The sequence below is a fragment of the Lacerta agilis genome, chromosome 6 (genome assembly GCF_009819535.1).
Source record: "Lacerta agilis isolate rLacAgi1 chromosome 6, rLacAgi1.pri, whole genome shotgun sequence".
In the NCBI taxonomy this organism is placed as follows: Eukaryota; Metazoa; Chordata; class Lepidosauria; order Squamata; family Lacertidae; genus Lacerta; species Lacerta agilis.
The window spans coordinates 59247787-59262287 of record NC_046317.1 but is presented as its reverse complement, the minus strand read 5'-3'; the positions used below and the strand labels follow the sequence as shown (position 1 = coordinate 59262287).

General features: G+C 43.1%; 1 protein-coding gene across 2 annotated transcripts in view; it reads right to left on the bottom strand.

The window, feature by feature from the left end:
- Positions 1-14501, bottom strand: part of C6H6orf132 (chromosome 6 C6orf132 homolog) — a 44090-nt gene that overhangs the window by 10947 nt on the left and 18642 nt on the right. For both annotated transcript variants that reach the window (XM_033152939.1, XM_033152937.1), the window contains exon 3: positions 2062-2137. In XM_033152939.1, the coding sequence (XP_033008830.1) occupies positions 2062-2137 (76 nt within the window). The remainder of the gene's footprint in view (positions 1-2061; positions 2138-14501) is intronic.

The window sequence follows — 14501 nt, the reverse complement described above, 5'->3', positions numbered from 1 at the left end:
TTTTCAGAAACTCTTTCAGATTCTTAAACTGATACAAATTGAGGATGCAAAAGGAAAACTTTATCAGTAACATGGCAACCACACAGCAATTTTTGTCTCATTCCGGAGACCCATGTGTGCTCACATGTGGTTCAGAATCTCCTGTGCATGTGAAGGAGGTCTATGCAGGTAATTGGAGTGAGCTCAATCATCTGGATCAAAAAATCATAGAATCACAGAGTTGGAAGTGACCCTGAGGATCATCTAGTCCAACCCCTTGCAACGCAGGAATATGCAGCTGCCCCATATGAGGATTAAACCTGCAGCCATGGTGTTATTATCAGCACCACACTGTAACCAACTGAGCTATGCAACCTCCCAGATGATTAGATAGCTGCCTTGTTTCTTTTGTTGTGGCAAAGTAAAGGCCAAACAAGATGTAGTTCATTAAATGGACATTTACATCTAATTGAGCAGGTTTTTACAAATGAAAACAAGATAAGCTGTAAGGGGCGGGAGCAGAGAATTATTGGGATTGCAAAAGGTGAGGTGAGGAAGTTTAAGTCTATCCTCCCCTGCTGCAGTTTTGAGGAAAATCCTTCCAACGAATATGCTGTTTGCTTTGTGGGTGGAAAGAATTCCCACATTGGAGTACCCTTCCCCGGCTGATGCTATCTTCTGCAGTTTTAAAAACCTGCACATTAAATGCAAATTTGCATTGAGCAAGTCACATCTGGTTTAGAGCTACAGAGCAAAACCACACATTATGGAAACACAGGAGTCATTTGAATGGCCAGTTTTCTCCTGAAACTGCTTCTTCCCAGCTCGTTTGCTTTCGGTGCTGGATCACCTTCCAATTTGAATCATCACTGCTTCAATTTTAGGGTGACTGGCACAGGTGAGGGATTGGCTCCTTTTCTGGCACCTATCTGTTAATGCTCTGGTTTAAATAGCCCCCAACATACCACTCGTGTAGGCTGGGTGGTGACCCAACAGAAACATTTATCTACCACTGTAACACCTACGTTTGGATTTTCTAGAACAACCAGCAAAGCAATCTTGATGGGAATCTAATGGTTTTTTTTCTAATAGCTGCTATGTGAAACTTCATTCAGCACTCCACGCAGCTGGTGTCCAGGAAATGTTCCTCCCAATGCAGGAACAGATACTGGAGCCTGCAAGACTGGCAACCTTTTGCTGGGTTGATATCAAAACAAGCAGGACAAATACTTTCCAGTTTCCTAGTGAATATGGGGCTGTAGCAAACAAGACTGACTTATTAACAGGGAAGTAACTTTATATTTTTAAATATGTCTGATAATTGCCATGGCTGCCTGACTGCAGAAACTAGCTGAACGTGCTCTTGAAGAGGTTGATTCAGCTTTATGATAGCTGCCCTGAACTCGGTGCCAAGCTGTCTTCCTGTTAGCAACGCTAAATATTTTGGGTGATATCCAACCAAGTGATACACCAGGTAGGCCTATGGAAACAAATGGATGAAAGTTAGTCATCATGAGTAACTTAAGTCCATTGCTTTCAGAGAGTCTACTCTGAGTCGGACTTAGGTTCATCATAGATTTCTATAAGTTCTCAAGCATGTTCTCAAGCTAGAACATGTTCTAACAGAAACTACTGAACTAATGGTGAACTAATGGTGAATATTTTAAAATAAATGTAAAGTGCTTTGTGATTTGTTTTTAACTGATCATTAAAAATTGCCTGCTTTAAAACATAATAGGATGCCACATTAAAATGTTCATTATTGTTTTGGTATCTCATTTGCTTTGCAGGTTCAATCCCCACTATCTCCAGGTAGGGCTGAGAGAGAACCCTGCTTGAAATCCTGCAAAGCCACTGCAAGTCTTTGTTGACAATAACACTGAGGTAGGTGGACCAATCACCTGACTCCAGCTGCTGTGTCCCTATGACTGTGCGGTACCACAGCGTGTGTCATTTTGCTGCCGTTGCAAGGAAGTCAATAGTGACATCAAAAGATCATCAGTACAAAGGTCTGGGACAAGTTGATTTGAATGGTGTACATGTGCAAAGCAGGAGTTGTTGGGTTAACAACTGTCATCTTACCTAGAGCTGGCTTTTCCTCAAAGCCTTCTGGTACTGATGGCGTTGGCACAGCCACTCCATGAGACTCCTGAGCATTCTGAAAAAGGTTGGAAAAACAGACTTCAAAGACCATAAACAAGAAGTGGTGGAAGGCAGAAACATCCAGAGATTTAAGCACATGGCAAACAACAGGCTTCAGTTTCAAAGCAAACCAGAGTCTGTCTGTCTATCATCTTCTGGCATTACAAATGTACGTTTCCGAGCACAATTCAAACCGCCTTGGTCCAGTATACCTGAAGGAGCGTCTCCACCCCCATCGTTCTGCCTGGACACTGAGGTCCAGTGCTAAGGGCCTTCTGGCGGCTCCCTCACTGCGAGAAGCCAAGTTACAGGGAACCAGGCAGAGGGCCTTCTCGGTAGTGCCACCCGAATCAACCCTGGTGATCAATGGGGTGACAGATGTCGCAGCCAGATCGCCCTCACATCCACCCGCCCTGTGGAACGCCCTCCCACCAGATGTCAAAGAGAAAAACAACTACCAGACTTTTAGAAGACATTTGAAGTCAGCTCTGTTTAGGGAAGCGTTTAATGTTTAATAGACTATTGCATTTTAATATTCTGTTGGAAGCTGCCCAGAGTGGCTGGAGAATAATGTGGAAGCAGAATGAAAACATTTACCAGTAATAAATTGTTGCAAGTTTTGTTTTTAAAACTATTCTGGTAGTCTGAATTTCACAGTGTTAATTGCATGCTATGAAAATGTGCATATTTGTAAACTTTACTAGTTTTGTAAATAAAACTCGAAAACCTTCATTTGTTTAATCATTTTTTAAAAGTTAGTAGTTTCAATGTCTTAGGTGTTACGAAAATGTGCACACAATTCCTCATGCTCATTGCCCTGCTCTGTGCTGTGGAATCACCCTATCCTGAAATCACCTCTTCTTACAAATCTTTCAAACCAACTTTAGCTTTTGCCCTCATTTCCCATATGCCTGTCACAGACCAAAGCCAACCCTCTGTCTTTCACTATATTTTAACGCTACCTATCATTTCTGTATTCATGTACCTGAAACTATTATTAAGCCTAAAGTTGATTCACTGGGCACACATCTCCAAACCTGTCTCACCCGCATGTCTAACCTGCTTAGGCCCATGCTATACATTTTTTAGGGACAGAGGAACACGAATAGCAGGATTGGGTTCAGCTAGCAGCGACTAGAGGGCTTGAGAAGCATTACTTCCCTACTTTAAGGAAATCCTGCAGCTCTGAAATGCCTCTGGCTTCAGAGTTGGGAAGAGTCTGGAGCTGTTAGCAGAGTTGATTGTTTAAGGTACGCCTCTCAACTGAGTGCCCAATGATGTTTTGATCCTCTTCTATTCTCACCCCAAAACCAACACCACATTTCCTGCTTCTGGTTTCAATTGCCTTTTCCTTTCCAGTGGTCCCAAACAGTCAATTCTCATGTAAAGTTGTTTGCAAATGTCAGACACACCAAATTGGAACATCTCACACCGACATGGGGATGCTGATGATCTCTATTATGCTGGCTGCTGCAGTGCGAACACACACACACGCGCACACACACTGTTCAGTGTGGTGAGTGTGGCACCACTGAAATTAAGAAGTACAGCATCAGCCAGCCCTTTGCTCTAGTTGACACCTTATGGGTTGAAGTGCTTGCTCACTGAAGAGAATCAATGTGGTGGTTAGCGTAAGCCACTGGGGCCTGGGCGACCAGGGTTCAAGTCCTACCTTACAGGGCTGTTGTGAGGATAAAATGGGGAGAAGCCACCTTGAGCTCCTTAGAGGAAAAAGGTGAGGTATAGATTTTAATAAGAATAATAATGCATTGAAAATGATAAAAGAAGCTGTGATTGGAAGGTTGTGTTTCCGTTCCAAAGCAGAAGGTAGCAGGAAAGGCACAATATTTGTAATCTAAGTCTTATTTCATGCCAAATGAAATGTAAAAAAAAGAGAGAGATTTCCCATCATTGAGTTTGTAAACATTTTTTTTAAAAAAAAAAAACTATTTAACTGGACAATTAATTAAGGGCTGGAAGGGCTGAAGGGAATGAGGAAAAGAACTGAGTTTCAGCTGTGAATGGAAAGACATCATCTGGATGTCAGATAGACTCATAGATGGATAGCATGTCTAACTGTTGAGAAACAAGAAAGAAGATAGACCTGAAATACATGTTTCTCAGAGGCCAGGTCTACCCAGGTCTCAATGCTGTTCAGTCACCAAATATACCAGAAATAGTAGACATGCTATGATGCTAGTTATGATTGATTGTTTATAGCATTGAAATGAAATAAATTCTGCTGGCACCCATGCTTTAGTCTCTTCTCCTTTGTTATATATTATTACACTAGGACCTTCTATCTGGATTCCTTTTTATGCTATAAAATTATGCCTGTATTTGGGAATTGTTGCTTTGCACGTGTATAATTCTACTACATTTCTAATTTCAGCAACCATGAGGACTAGAAACATGACAAAGCTGTTTGGATTAAGCACAGATGTCGCATGTGCACTATTTCAAAGGGCTAACTTTTATTTTAGAATATCACATTGTCTCTATCCAGCATTATAGAGATCAACATACACCTGACAAAGTGGCCTCTGGCCCATGAATGTTTATGCTTCAATATATTTATTTGTCTTTAAGATGCTGCAAGAACTAATGCTGTTATTCTAAACAATAGATGCCACTTTAATCCAAACCACCATAGCTCTGAAGTATTCCTTGGATTTCTCTTTAAAATGAAAAAAAAAACCAACAAAAAACAACTCTTGACTATTCAGGAATCAAGCTTCTTTTCACTCCAAAGTACAGGAAAGTTATGATATAAACCGCAAGTCCGCAACAGTACAATAAATAAAAGTTTGCTGAAAAATAACCTGCAGGCCCATGCAAAAGGTTGTTGATTGTACTGTGAAATATGACCCTTGATTTCACAATTCCAAGTGTTGCACATGCACACACATTTGAACACACAAATACTTCGAATTCTCAAGCTAACCTTAAAGAGATTCTGCTAATATTTAACAAGCATTATTCCAGGCCAAGGTTGAGATTTGTTTGATGGGTGTGTCCCCCCCCCCCCCCGCAATGGGAACAGTTAAACTTGGCTCCATTAAAACATTGTGGGCTGTGCCAAGGAAGGATGTTCACTGCATATTAAGAGTGCTTTTATTTGTTTTATTAATTTAGTCCACCTTCCTTCCATGATGAAACTCAATCCCAACCAAAAATCCCAACAGTCTGGAAGTGCGAAAGGAAGGAAGACCCACCCAGCAACAACAGAGCAAGCGATCACCATGAAACACTTAAATATATATATATATATATATATATTTGGGTTTTAGGTAATTCAACTGAAATGTATGATCCCTGGCATTGAGCTGCTCTCTACGGTCCACTGAGAAATACACCTCCTTTATCATTCGGTCATTTCCTCATGGGTATGTCTTGTAAGCCCTTTGTCACCTTCATATTTTAGAGAGTGCTGTGGAATAAAGAGTCAGCAGTAGTAGCAGGAACAGCCTTACCCTTACATTTATCTGAATCATCAAGAGTCACTTTCACAACGCAGGGCGACTTAAAACCAGCTTTTCAAGCTTGGAGAATATAAATCATGAGCAATTCAATGCATTAACCATCCGCTGTGGGACAAGTTTAATAGCAATACTGAAAAGCTATGTGATGGTTGTTCAGGAGTAGAATACACCTTGGACTGGGATAAGACAAGACCCTCATTGTCACATATGAACCATCAAAGGCATTCTCTGAATCCCCTCTTTCCGTGGAAGCATGGTGGCAGTGTAAAAGAGGCAGGGCCCGTTCTGTCATGGTACCAAGACAGCAGAATCTTCCCCTTGTCCAAATGTTGCCTGCCTAACTCCATCTCCACCTGCCATTTTGGTGGGCAGTGATACATATTTATTCCATTGTGTCTTTGGGATGTCTTTTGAACTGGATGTCTTGTTTTACTATTATTGAGAGTGTGTAACTTTCACTGCTGAATGAAGTTTTAGAGGCAATATTCATAGGTGCTTCAGGCCATTTTGTAAAGGAAAATGAGACAGAAATCAGCAATACAAACATGTGGTCCACAAATGTAAGTGTAAAGACAGGCCTAAAGACATTTTGCTGTTCCATGTGACTGTGGCATACAACCCAAGGCATGCACTCAAGGATGCTAGGCCACAATTCTTGGATCACACATTGTTTCACTGGTGCCATTGAAACCCATCTTTTTGGTTGCTTCTACTGTTTGGCCATCACCACCCTAAAGGGGAAGAGCCAAATTATCAGGGGTGGTAGAAAACATGCCCTGCATGCAGAAAACCTCACTCAGCTAGAGCTGGGAATGTCCCCTCCCTGAAACACAGAAGAACTGCTGCTAGCTGTAACGAATCGGATCTAAGTTAAGGGATTTTCAGAAACCCATGGTGTTTTATGAGTTAATGGGCACCCCAGTTTGAGTGGCAGATATCCCATGGGAGGCGGGACATTCCGCTCTTTAAAAGGAGGGAGCAGCCGTTAGAGAGAGGGAGTGGTGACTGGAAGAAGGAGGGCGTGGGGCCAGGATAGTGGTGGGTAGGTTAGGGTAGGTTAGGATACATTGAAGATGTGCATATGATGCTGAAAGAAAGAGTTTACCCTGTTATGAAACTAAGCTTATAAACCATTACTGAAACCGTTATGTTCTGAAAGAAATACCGGGTAAAGACTTCTTATTGTTGAGCTAAGAAAATATCGTCGTTCATTTGGTCCAGCGAGCTATGTATGCTCATGAGGAGGTGAACTCAGGGAAAGGACAAAACTGACCTGCAGGGTGATAGTTTGTGTCTTGGAGTTCCCTCAGGAGGGGCTAGCGGGAGGAAATCCTGGAATTGCCACAGAGTTGCTAAGAGGGCTTAGCTAACTGATATAGTGAGGGATCTAATGAAAGAGAGACCCCGAACTGTAGGCAAAGAAGAGTTTAACCCCTGAAGCCCAGAGCAGAGGATATAACCGGCCACGGCCGCTGGACAGGAAAACTCCCGTTACTAAGAGATTCCCAGATTATAAATAAAAGGGGATTGACATCACAGACGGACCTCAGAGGGACAGGTGGGGTGGATTGAAATTTGACCCAGAACACCTGATTAGAAATTCACTTAGTAACAGAGGAGAGAGTGTGAAGTGGAGGTTCGTCGCACTAGCCATGGAAGGCAATACTGAACTAAGCAGACCCATGAGGCCTCCTGCTTCCAGATTGTTAATGCAAGTAACTGGAAGGAGAAACAAGATGGCAGCATTAATCAAACCCTCCAGCTTTTAGTTAAGTTTTTATGGTTTTTAGCTCCATTGTTTTTAATGTTTTTAAACGTTTTACGGCTTAGGCTTATTGCTGCATCATTCTTCCCACCTTATTTTACAAAATCGAAAATTCTTTCTAGTAGCACCTTAGAGACCAACTGAGTTTGTTCCTGGTATGAGCTTTCGTGTGCATGCACACTTCTTCAGATGCGAAGAAGCTCATACCAGGAACAAACTCAGTTGGTCTCTAAGGTGCTACTAGAAAGAATTTTCGATTTTGTTTTGACTATGGCAGACCAACACGGCTACCCACCTTATTTTACGTAATTGTTAATGCAAGTAACTACCTTCTCTTATTTCTTTTTGCAAACAGAATCTGGCAAGTTCCAATCTAGTTTTTATATCATTGCTTCCTCCTACATATACTCTTCTTCCTTCAACTGGAGCAAAGTGGTGGAAGGAGAAACTCTGGATATATGCAAAAAGTGGGACAAGGGGTTGTTCTTAATTTTGTTACTTATTTATACCTAGGGTACTCTTCAACAGAAAGGCTCAAAGGCAATTGATTAAAAAGTTTAAAATGAAATTATAAAAAATAGTCCCAATTAAAAGCTTTATTAAAAACAATATTAAAAGGGCACAAAAGTGACAGTGAAAAGAACCCAAGTAAATTTTCAAACGACTAGTAGGATGTTGTGGTTGCTTCCAATTTTATTTTATTTTTAAATAATAATCAGTGTGTCAGCAGGTTTCACCTCATCTGATTTACAGAGCAGAGGTTGACGCTGTGGGGGATGGGACAGGCATATGAGATGGCAGAGCACAGATGAGCCAAACTGATATGCACAAGGGGACCCAAGAGAAGCAGACTGGCCCTGTGCAAATCTGCAGCTACGGATGCTGGCTAAGACATGCTCCAGCAAACATTGCTTGGAACACAATACATTTCTCACAAAAATATGAAAAAAAGCTTCCTGTGTGAGACATGTGCGAGACTTGGAATGCGCAAGACACATGCCAAGTTCAATACAGGGCGTGGCAAGGAAGTTTTAGTTTTACAGGGGGTTATTTTCAAAGCAAAGGAATATGGATGGGCTTCCATCCAATGCTGGGTGTACACAGTTCTTAAGCCAGTTCAAATATTGACTCATACCTACATCCATGGTAGCTGGACAAACCCTCATTCCTTTCCGAGACAGAATTGCACAGCTCTCAATGTCTGTCTAAAGAAAGGGCTGGGGCTTTGAAAGTTTCAGATTTATACCGTGGTACCTCAGGTTACATACACTTCAGGTTACATACTCCACTAACCCAGAAATAACGCTTCAGGTTAAGAACTTTGCTTCAGGATAAGAACAGAAATTGTGCTCTGGCAGCGCAGTGGCAGTAGGAGGCCCCATTAGCTTAAAGTGGTGCTTCAGGTTAAGAACAGTTTCAGGTTAAGAACGGACCTCCAGAACGAATTAAGTTCTTAACCCGAGGTACCACTGTACATAGCTGAAGACATGGGCTTGGGCTCACATGCTTCATTTTTTAGGCTCATTTATCTCTTTAACCCAATGCTGAAGAGCCTAACTGCACATTACATAAAAATGAATGAAATGAGGTTACATGGCCATTCTTTGTAAAGAAAAGCATCTTCTGGAAGGGTGAGTCTGAGGAGAGATGCATCAAATATGTCTCTGTGGGATTTTCTCTTCCTTTTGCCACTATTTTAATCTTTGTGGTGTTCCAGATACATGCTCACAAGAATAACATCTGCCTGAAACCAGTGCGGAGTGGTCCATTAGAGTGAATGGGGCACTGCTCCACCAACTTCAGTTTGCCCTCAGCCAGCGCTCAATTGCCGGCCTTCTTACTTACAGGCGGTGGCACTGCCTGGTAGCACCATCTGCTTACAGATTATCCATTCTTCCATTATCACTTTCCCTCACAGAAACCTGCTCTTTAGCACCACATTGGAACAAATGGCAATCTTGTTTTCCATTGATTTGGTCCGATTCATTGCTAAAGAGCGGGTTTTCCAAGGGAAAGCTGTGGGGTACAGGGCTTATTTATTTGTGTAGCTTATTTACTACAGCTGCAATCCTAAACACACGTACCAGTGACTGAACACAGTGACTTTTGAGTAAACATGCACAGAATTGCACTACAGTTCCCCTGGGACAGTCACCCTCTTTCACCCTAACCAATCCCACAGGATTGTTGCGATGACAAAATGCAAGGTTTGGCATATGGAGAAAGGGAGGGATTGTCATTCCCCCGAGCAAAGCCAGTCTTAGTCTTTTCTGCTGCCCAGGATGAATAGTCTCATGCCTGCCACACTTGTCCTTCTCACCCAAACACTTGGTTGGCCACCTTGTCTTCTGGCAACGGTGGTGGGAAAGTGTTTTCAAATTATGCTGGGTGTGCACATTACACATAAGCTTCCTAGTTAATTGAGGATGATGTCCTCTTTGCCTTCAAGCAACCACAGTAGGAGAATTTTATGTTACCTCAGCAGCACGGGAGCTGCTGGAGTGTTTCTCATCCCTCCCATATCTCTGGACCCAATGGGAGGAGGCTGCTATTTTGTTCCACACCAGAGTGAATAGGTCAGAAACATTCGCAGCTCACATCTTTCCTAGAGTGAGATAAATTGAACTTCAAGGGCAAACAGCAACACTATATTAAAATATGCATAATGAAGCCCCAGCATTATTATTATTTTTGAAAGTGGAAAGCAGCCTGGGGAAACTATTTGAGTAAAGTAGCAGCAAACTTATCTGCTTCCTACCACTCATTTTCCTGTTCAAAATCCCCCATTTGCTTTCCTACCTTAATCCAAACATATCTAGATCCCTCCCAGGTAGTGGGGAGCAGTATAGTTGGGCAGGTTGCTTTTGGGTAGAAAAATGGACAGCAGGGCAGGAGCTAAGCACCCCTTCCCTCTGCCACTCCTGTAGGCAAAACTGGATCATCCCCAGGCTGTTTTTCTTTGCTTTTTGAAAATGAAGATTTGTTATATGCACTTGCCTGCAGATTTCACTATTATTGGGGAAAGATGCATACCACCTTTTCAGGGTTCCACAGGAAGCCCAGAAAGAACAAATGGTTTATGTCACACACACACATCCTTTGCATTGGTGTGTGACGCTGAAGCTTCCCACCCAACTAGCTAAAGATTGCAGGAAGCTGGAAAGGAATTGTGTTGATGCAGTTAGAACTCATGGACTGCCCCCAAAATCAAAACAATTACAGTAGTCTACGGGGATTCTTTGCTGGAGCCTCCCGCGTGCAGGACTAGGTCAACTGCACACGGGATTCCAGTTGCCGGGGATCTGCGGCCAGCGCCTCACATGCGTTCCTGCACGGGCGCCGGCCAAGCCTGCGAACGGGACGGCCGATAATTCCGGAGCTTAAACTCACACCGCGCCGTTGTCCGCCAGGCTAAATCTGAAGGTGCGTGAGTAGTCCGAAGAAAAAGAGTGCCTCGTAAAAGTACCTGCGAGCACTTGCGACCTCCTAAGTTGTTCCCTTTAGTAATGTACCCAAACAAAAGGTGGCCAAAACTACGGCCAGGCAAAAGCGCCAATAGACTACGAAAAATAAAATCGAGATGAAATAAAGACAGACAATCACTGTTTCTTTTAGATGGCTTTGGCTGACCCGCATAGGCTATTACCTCTCTTTATGCCTAAACTGTTCTACCATTTACCTAGGCTAGCTGACCCTGAACCGCCAATTCTTCCGCAAGTTCTAGGCTACCTAAGACTAAAGCTTTGTTGTTGTTCAGTCGTTCAGTCGTGTCCGACTCTTCGTGACCCCATGGACCAGAGTACGCCAGGCATGCCTATCCTTCACTGCCTCTCGCAGTTTGGCCAAACTCATGTTAGTAGCTTCAAGAACACTGTCCAACCATCTCATCCTCTGTCGTCCCCTTCTCCTTGTGCCCTCCATCTTTCCCAACATCGGGGTCTTTTCTAGGGATTCTTCTCTTCTCATGAGGTGGCCAAAGTACTGGAGCCTCAACTTCAGGATCTGTCCTTCTAGTGAGTACTCAGGGCTGATTTCTTTGAGAATGGATAGGTTTGATCTTCTTGCAGTCCACGGGACTCTCAAGAGTCTCCTCCAGCACCATAATTCAAAAGCATCAATTCTACGGCGATCAGCCTTCTTTATGGTCCAGCTCTCACTTCCGTACATTACTACTGGGAAAACCATAGCTTTAACTATACGGACCTTTGTCGGCAAGGTGATGTCTTTGCTTTTTAAGATGCTGTCTAGGTTTGTCATTGCTTTTCTTCCAAGAAGCAGGCGTCTTCTGATTTCGTGACTGCTGTCACCATCTGCAGTGATCATGGAACCCAAGAAAGTGAAATCTCTCACTGCCTCCATTTCTTCCCCTTCTATTTGCCAGGAGGTGATGGGACCAGTGGCCATGATCTTAGTTTTTTTGATGTTGAGCTTCAGACCATATTTTGCGCTCTCTTCTTTCACCCTCATTAAAAGGTTCTTCAATTCTTCCTCACTTTCTGACTAAAGCTAGCTAAGCCTAAACCACCAATTCTTCCACAAGCTAACCTCTCTACCTCCTGCACGCGCTTCCAACCCAACCAACCCGTTCCCCAAAACCCCAACTATCTACATCTGAATCATCTGAACCCTAACTCTGACTGTCCGCCTAAAACGGGGAGCCGCAGCCTTTTATTGACAACCAAGTGCAACGTCATGATCGATATTTTTACCAATAGGAACGCTGTTGCTGCCCCCCAAAAAGGCGGGAAGCAGATTAACTGATCATTAACAAATTCAAACCTCTGGAACCAAAAAGTCTAGGCGGAGGGATCTCAGTGGCGAGACGCCTACTGAGCCCTGCTTTCGCTTTCACTTCTACACGGAAGAATACATAAAATAGTGCACAATATTGACATTAACTTAATACAAATAATCGCGGGTTCAAAGAAACCCACGGAGTGTATTCCCACAGTAGTCAAATCTATGTGATTCAAAATCCAGCACAATTGTTTGGTCTTCCACCAAAAAAATAGGTCTCATAATTTCTTTATCACTTTAGCCTCATGTTTCTGCGGTCAAAGTGTAAGGTCTGATGTAGCAAATGTGGATCTTTTTCATGACAATGCCTGTAAGGGAAACAGTTGTGGTTTCTCTCCACAACAGTGTAAACAAGTGGGCAGTCCCCAAGTGAAATGCATGCATGAATTCACCCCAAAATGTATGCAGAAATATTTCCATTTCATTCAGCAGCATTATGTGAGGCATCCTCAGAGTTCATTCATTTATTTCCTAATTGACACCTGAGCCATGATATTCCCTCCCACTTAATGATGCCTTTGGAGCCATCTGTTCAACGTCACTGACTTCTAATAATGCCCTCCCATGCCCTTTCTCTAGTCAGAACCACTTCTTGGGCAATGCAGTTGAAGAAACACAAGAAGGAACAGAATCCAGCTGAACACATGTCTGTCTGATATGCATTAGAAACTGGAAGTGAACATTCAAGGCATCCTGTCTTCATATCACAAAATGCGCCACTTGTTGACTTGCAGCTGGGTGTGCAAACTGACTCCATGGAAAAGCATTATGGATGTCCAATTGGGGGCATTTGATCTTTGCCAGGCCTTTCACACATGCTGCAGTTATCAAGTGATGGACGTGCCTTTGGGATCCACCAGCCCTTAGTAGAGATTGCCTTTGCAATGAATTAAGAGCAATTCTGGATAGCAGTTCCAGAGAAATGCTGCTCCCGTCACTTCAAGTGGCAGGATATCAGGTTTGTTTTTAGCAGAGCACATAATGGAAAACAGGTGTGGAATTCTGCTTAGTATGTGTGCCTCTCTGCATGGAGACAAGCACTGCAAAGTGCAGAAGAAATTCAAAACTGCATGTGAAGCCACCCCAATTTAGCACAGGATACATATTCCCCCAGACATTAATTTTTCCAAAATCATGGGAATCTCTTCTAGAAGAAATTAGACAGGCAGCTAGTATCTTGGTGTTTAGCCAACTGCTGAAGGAGTTTATGCTGGTTTTCTTTTACCTAGTCATTTATGGAATATTAATTGAGCAAATCTTAGAAATAGTTATAAAACAATAAATCTATTCCAAGATTTGCTCAATTTTAGAGTCTGCATTTTTGTGTTTAATCTCGTTTTTCGAGTCTGAATCATTGGTACTTTATCCCATTTTATTTTATTGACAGCTCGTGGCCGGGAAACAGTTGATAAATCTGATACACACATGCACACACAAAATTATCTGATCCATCTTGGCCTTCTATCTGTTACTGCAAAGCCACACAGGCACAGACTTTCTTATCACAAACATGCTATTCGCCTAACTAGTTTTAAAACCCGGTGTTATCGTGCAGAGGTGGTGCTTTCCCAGCCTCTTCTCTTGTACTTGCTGTAGCCAGCAGAACTGAAGAGAAGGGTGGGAGAAGGGACTGCCTGAGCAACAGGGCAGGCTTTGCAGCAGCTGGAAACACTTGCTGTCTCTGAGCTTTTAGAGCATGGGTAGGCAAACTAAGGCCCAGGGGCCGGATCCAGCCCAATTGCCTTCTATGTATCGTTTTATTTAAAATGCATCTCTGGGTTATTTGTGGGGCCTGCCTGGTGTTTTTACATGAGTAAAAAGTGTGCTTTTATTTAAAATGCATCTCTGGGTTATTTGTGAGGCATAGGAATTCGTTCATTTCCCTCCCAAAAATATAGTCCGCCCCCCCCACAAGGTCTGAGGGAAAGTGGACCGGCCCCCTGCTGAGAAAGTTTGCTGACCCCTGTTTTAGAACAGTGGTGCCCCGTTAGACGAAAATAATTCGTTCTACGAGTGTCTTCGTAGAGCGAATTTTTTGTCTAGCGAAGTGGCAATGGAGCGCGGAGGTTTTCGCGCCAAAAAAAAAATCGTCTTGCGAGGCAGCCCCATTGACATTTTCGTCTTGCGGGGCAGCCTTCCGCTAGCGAATGCCTTTCGTCTAGTGAGTTTTTCGTCTAGCGGGGCACCACTGTATTTGGGGGGGGGGGAGGTGATGAATGAATTCCTATGCCCCACAAATAACCCAGAGATGCATTTTAAATAAAAGCACACTTTCTACTCATGTAAAAACACGCTGATTCCCAGACCGTCTGTGGGCCGGATTGAGATGGCGATTG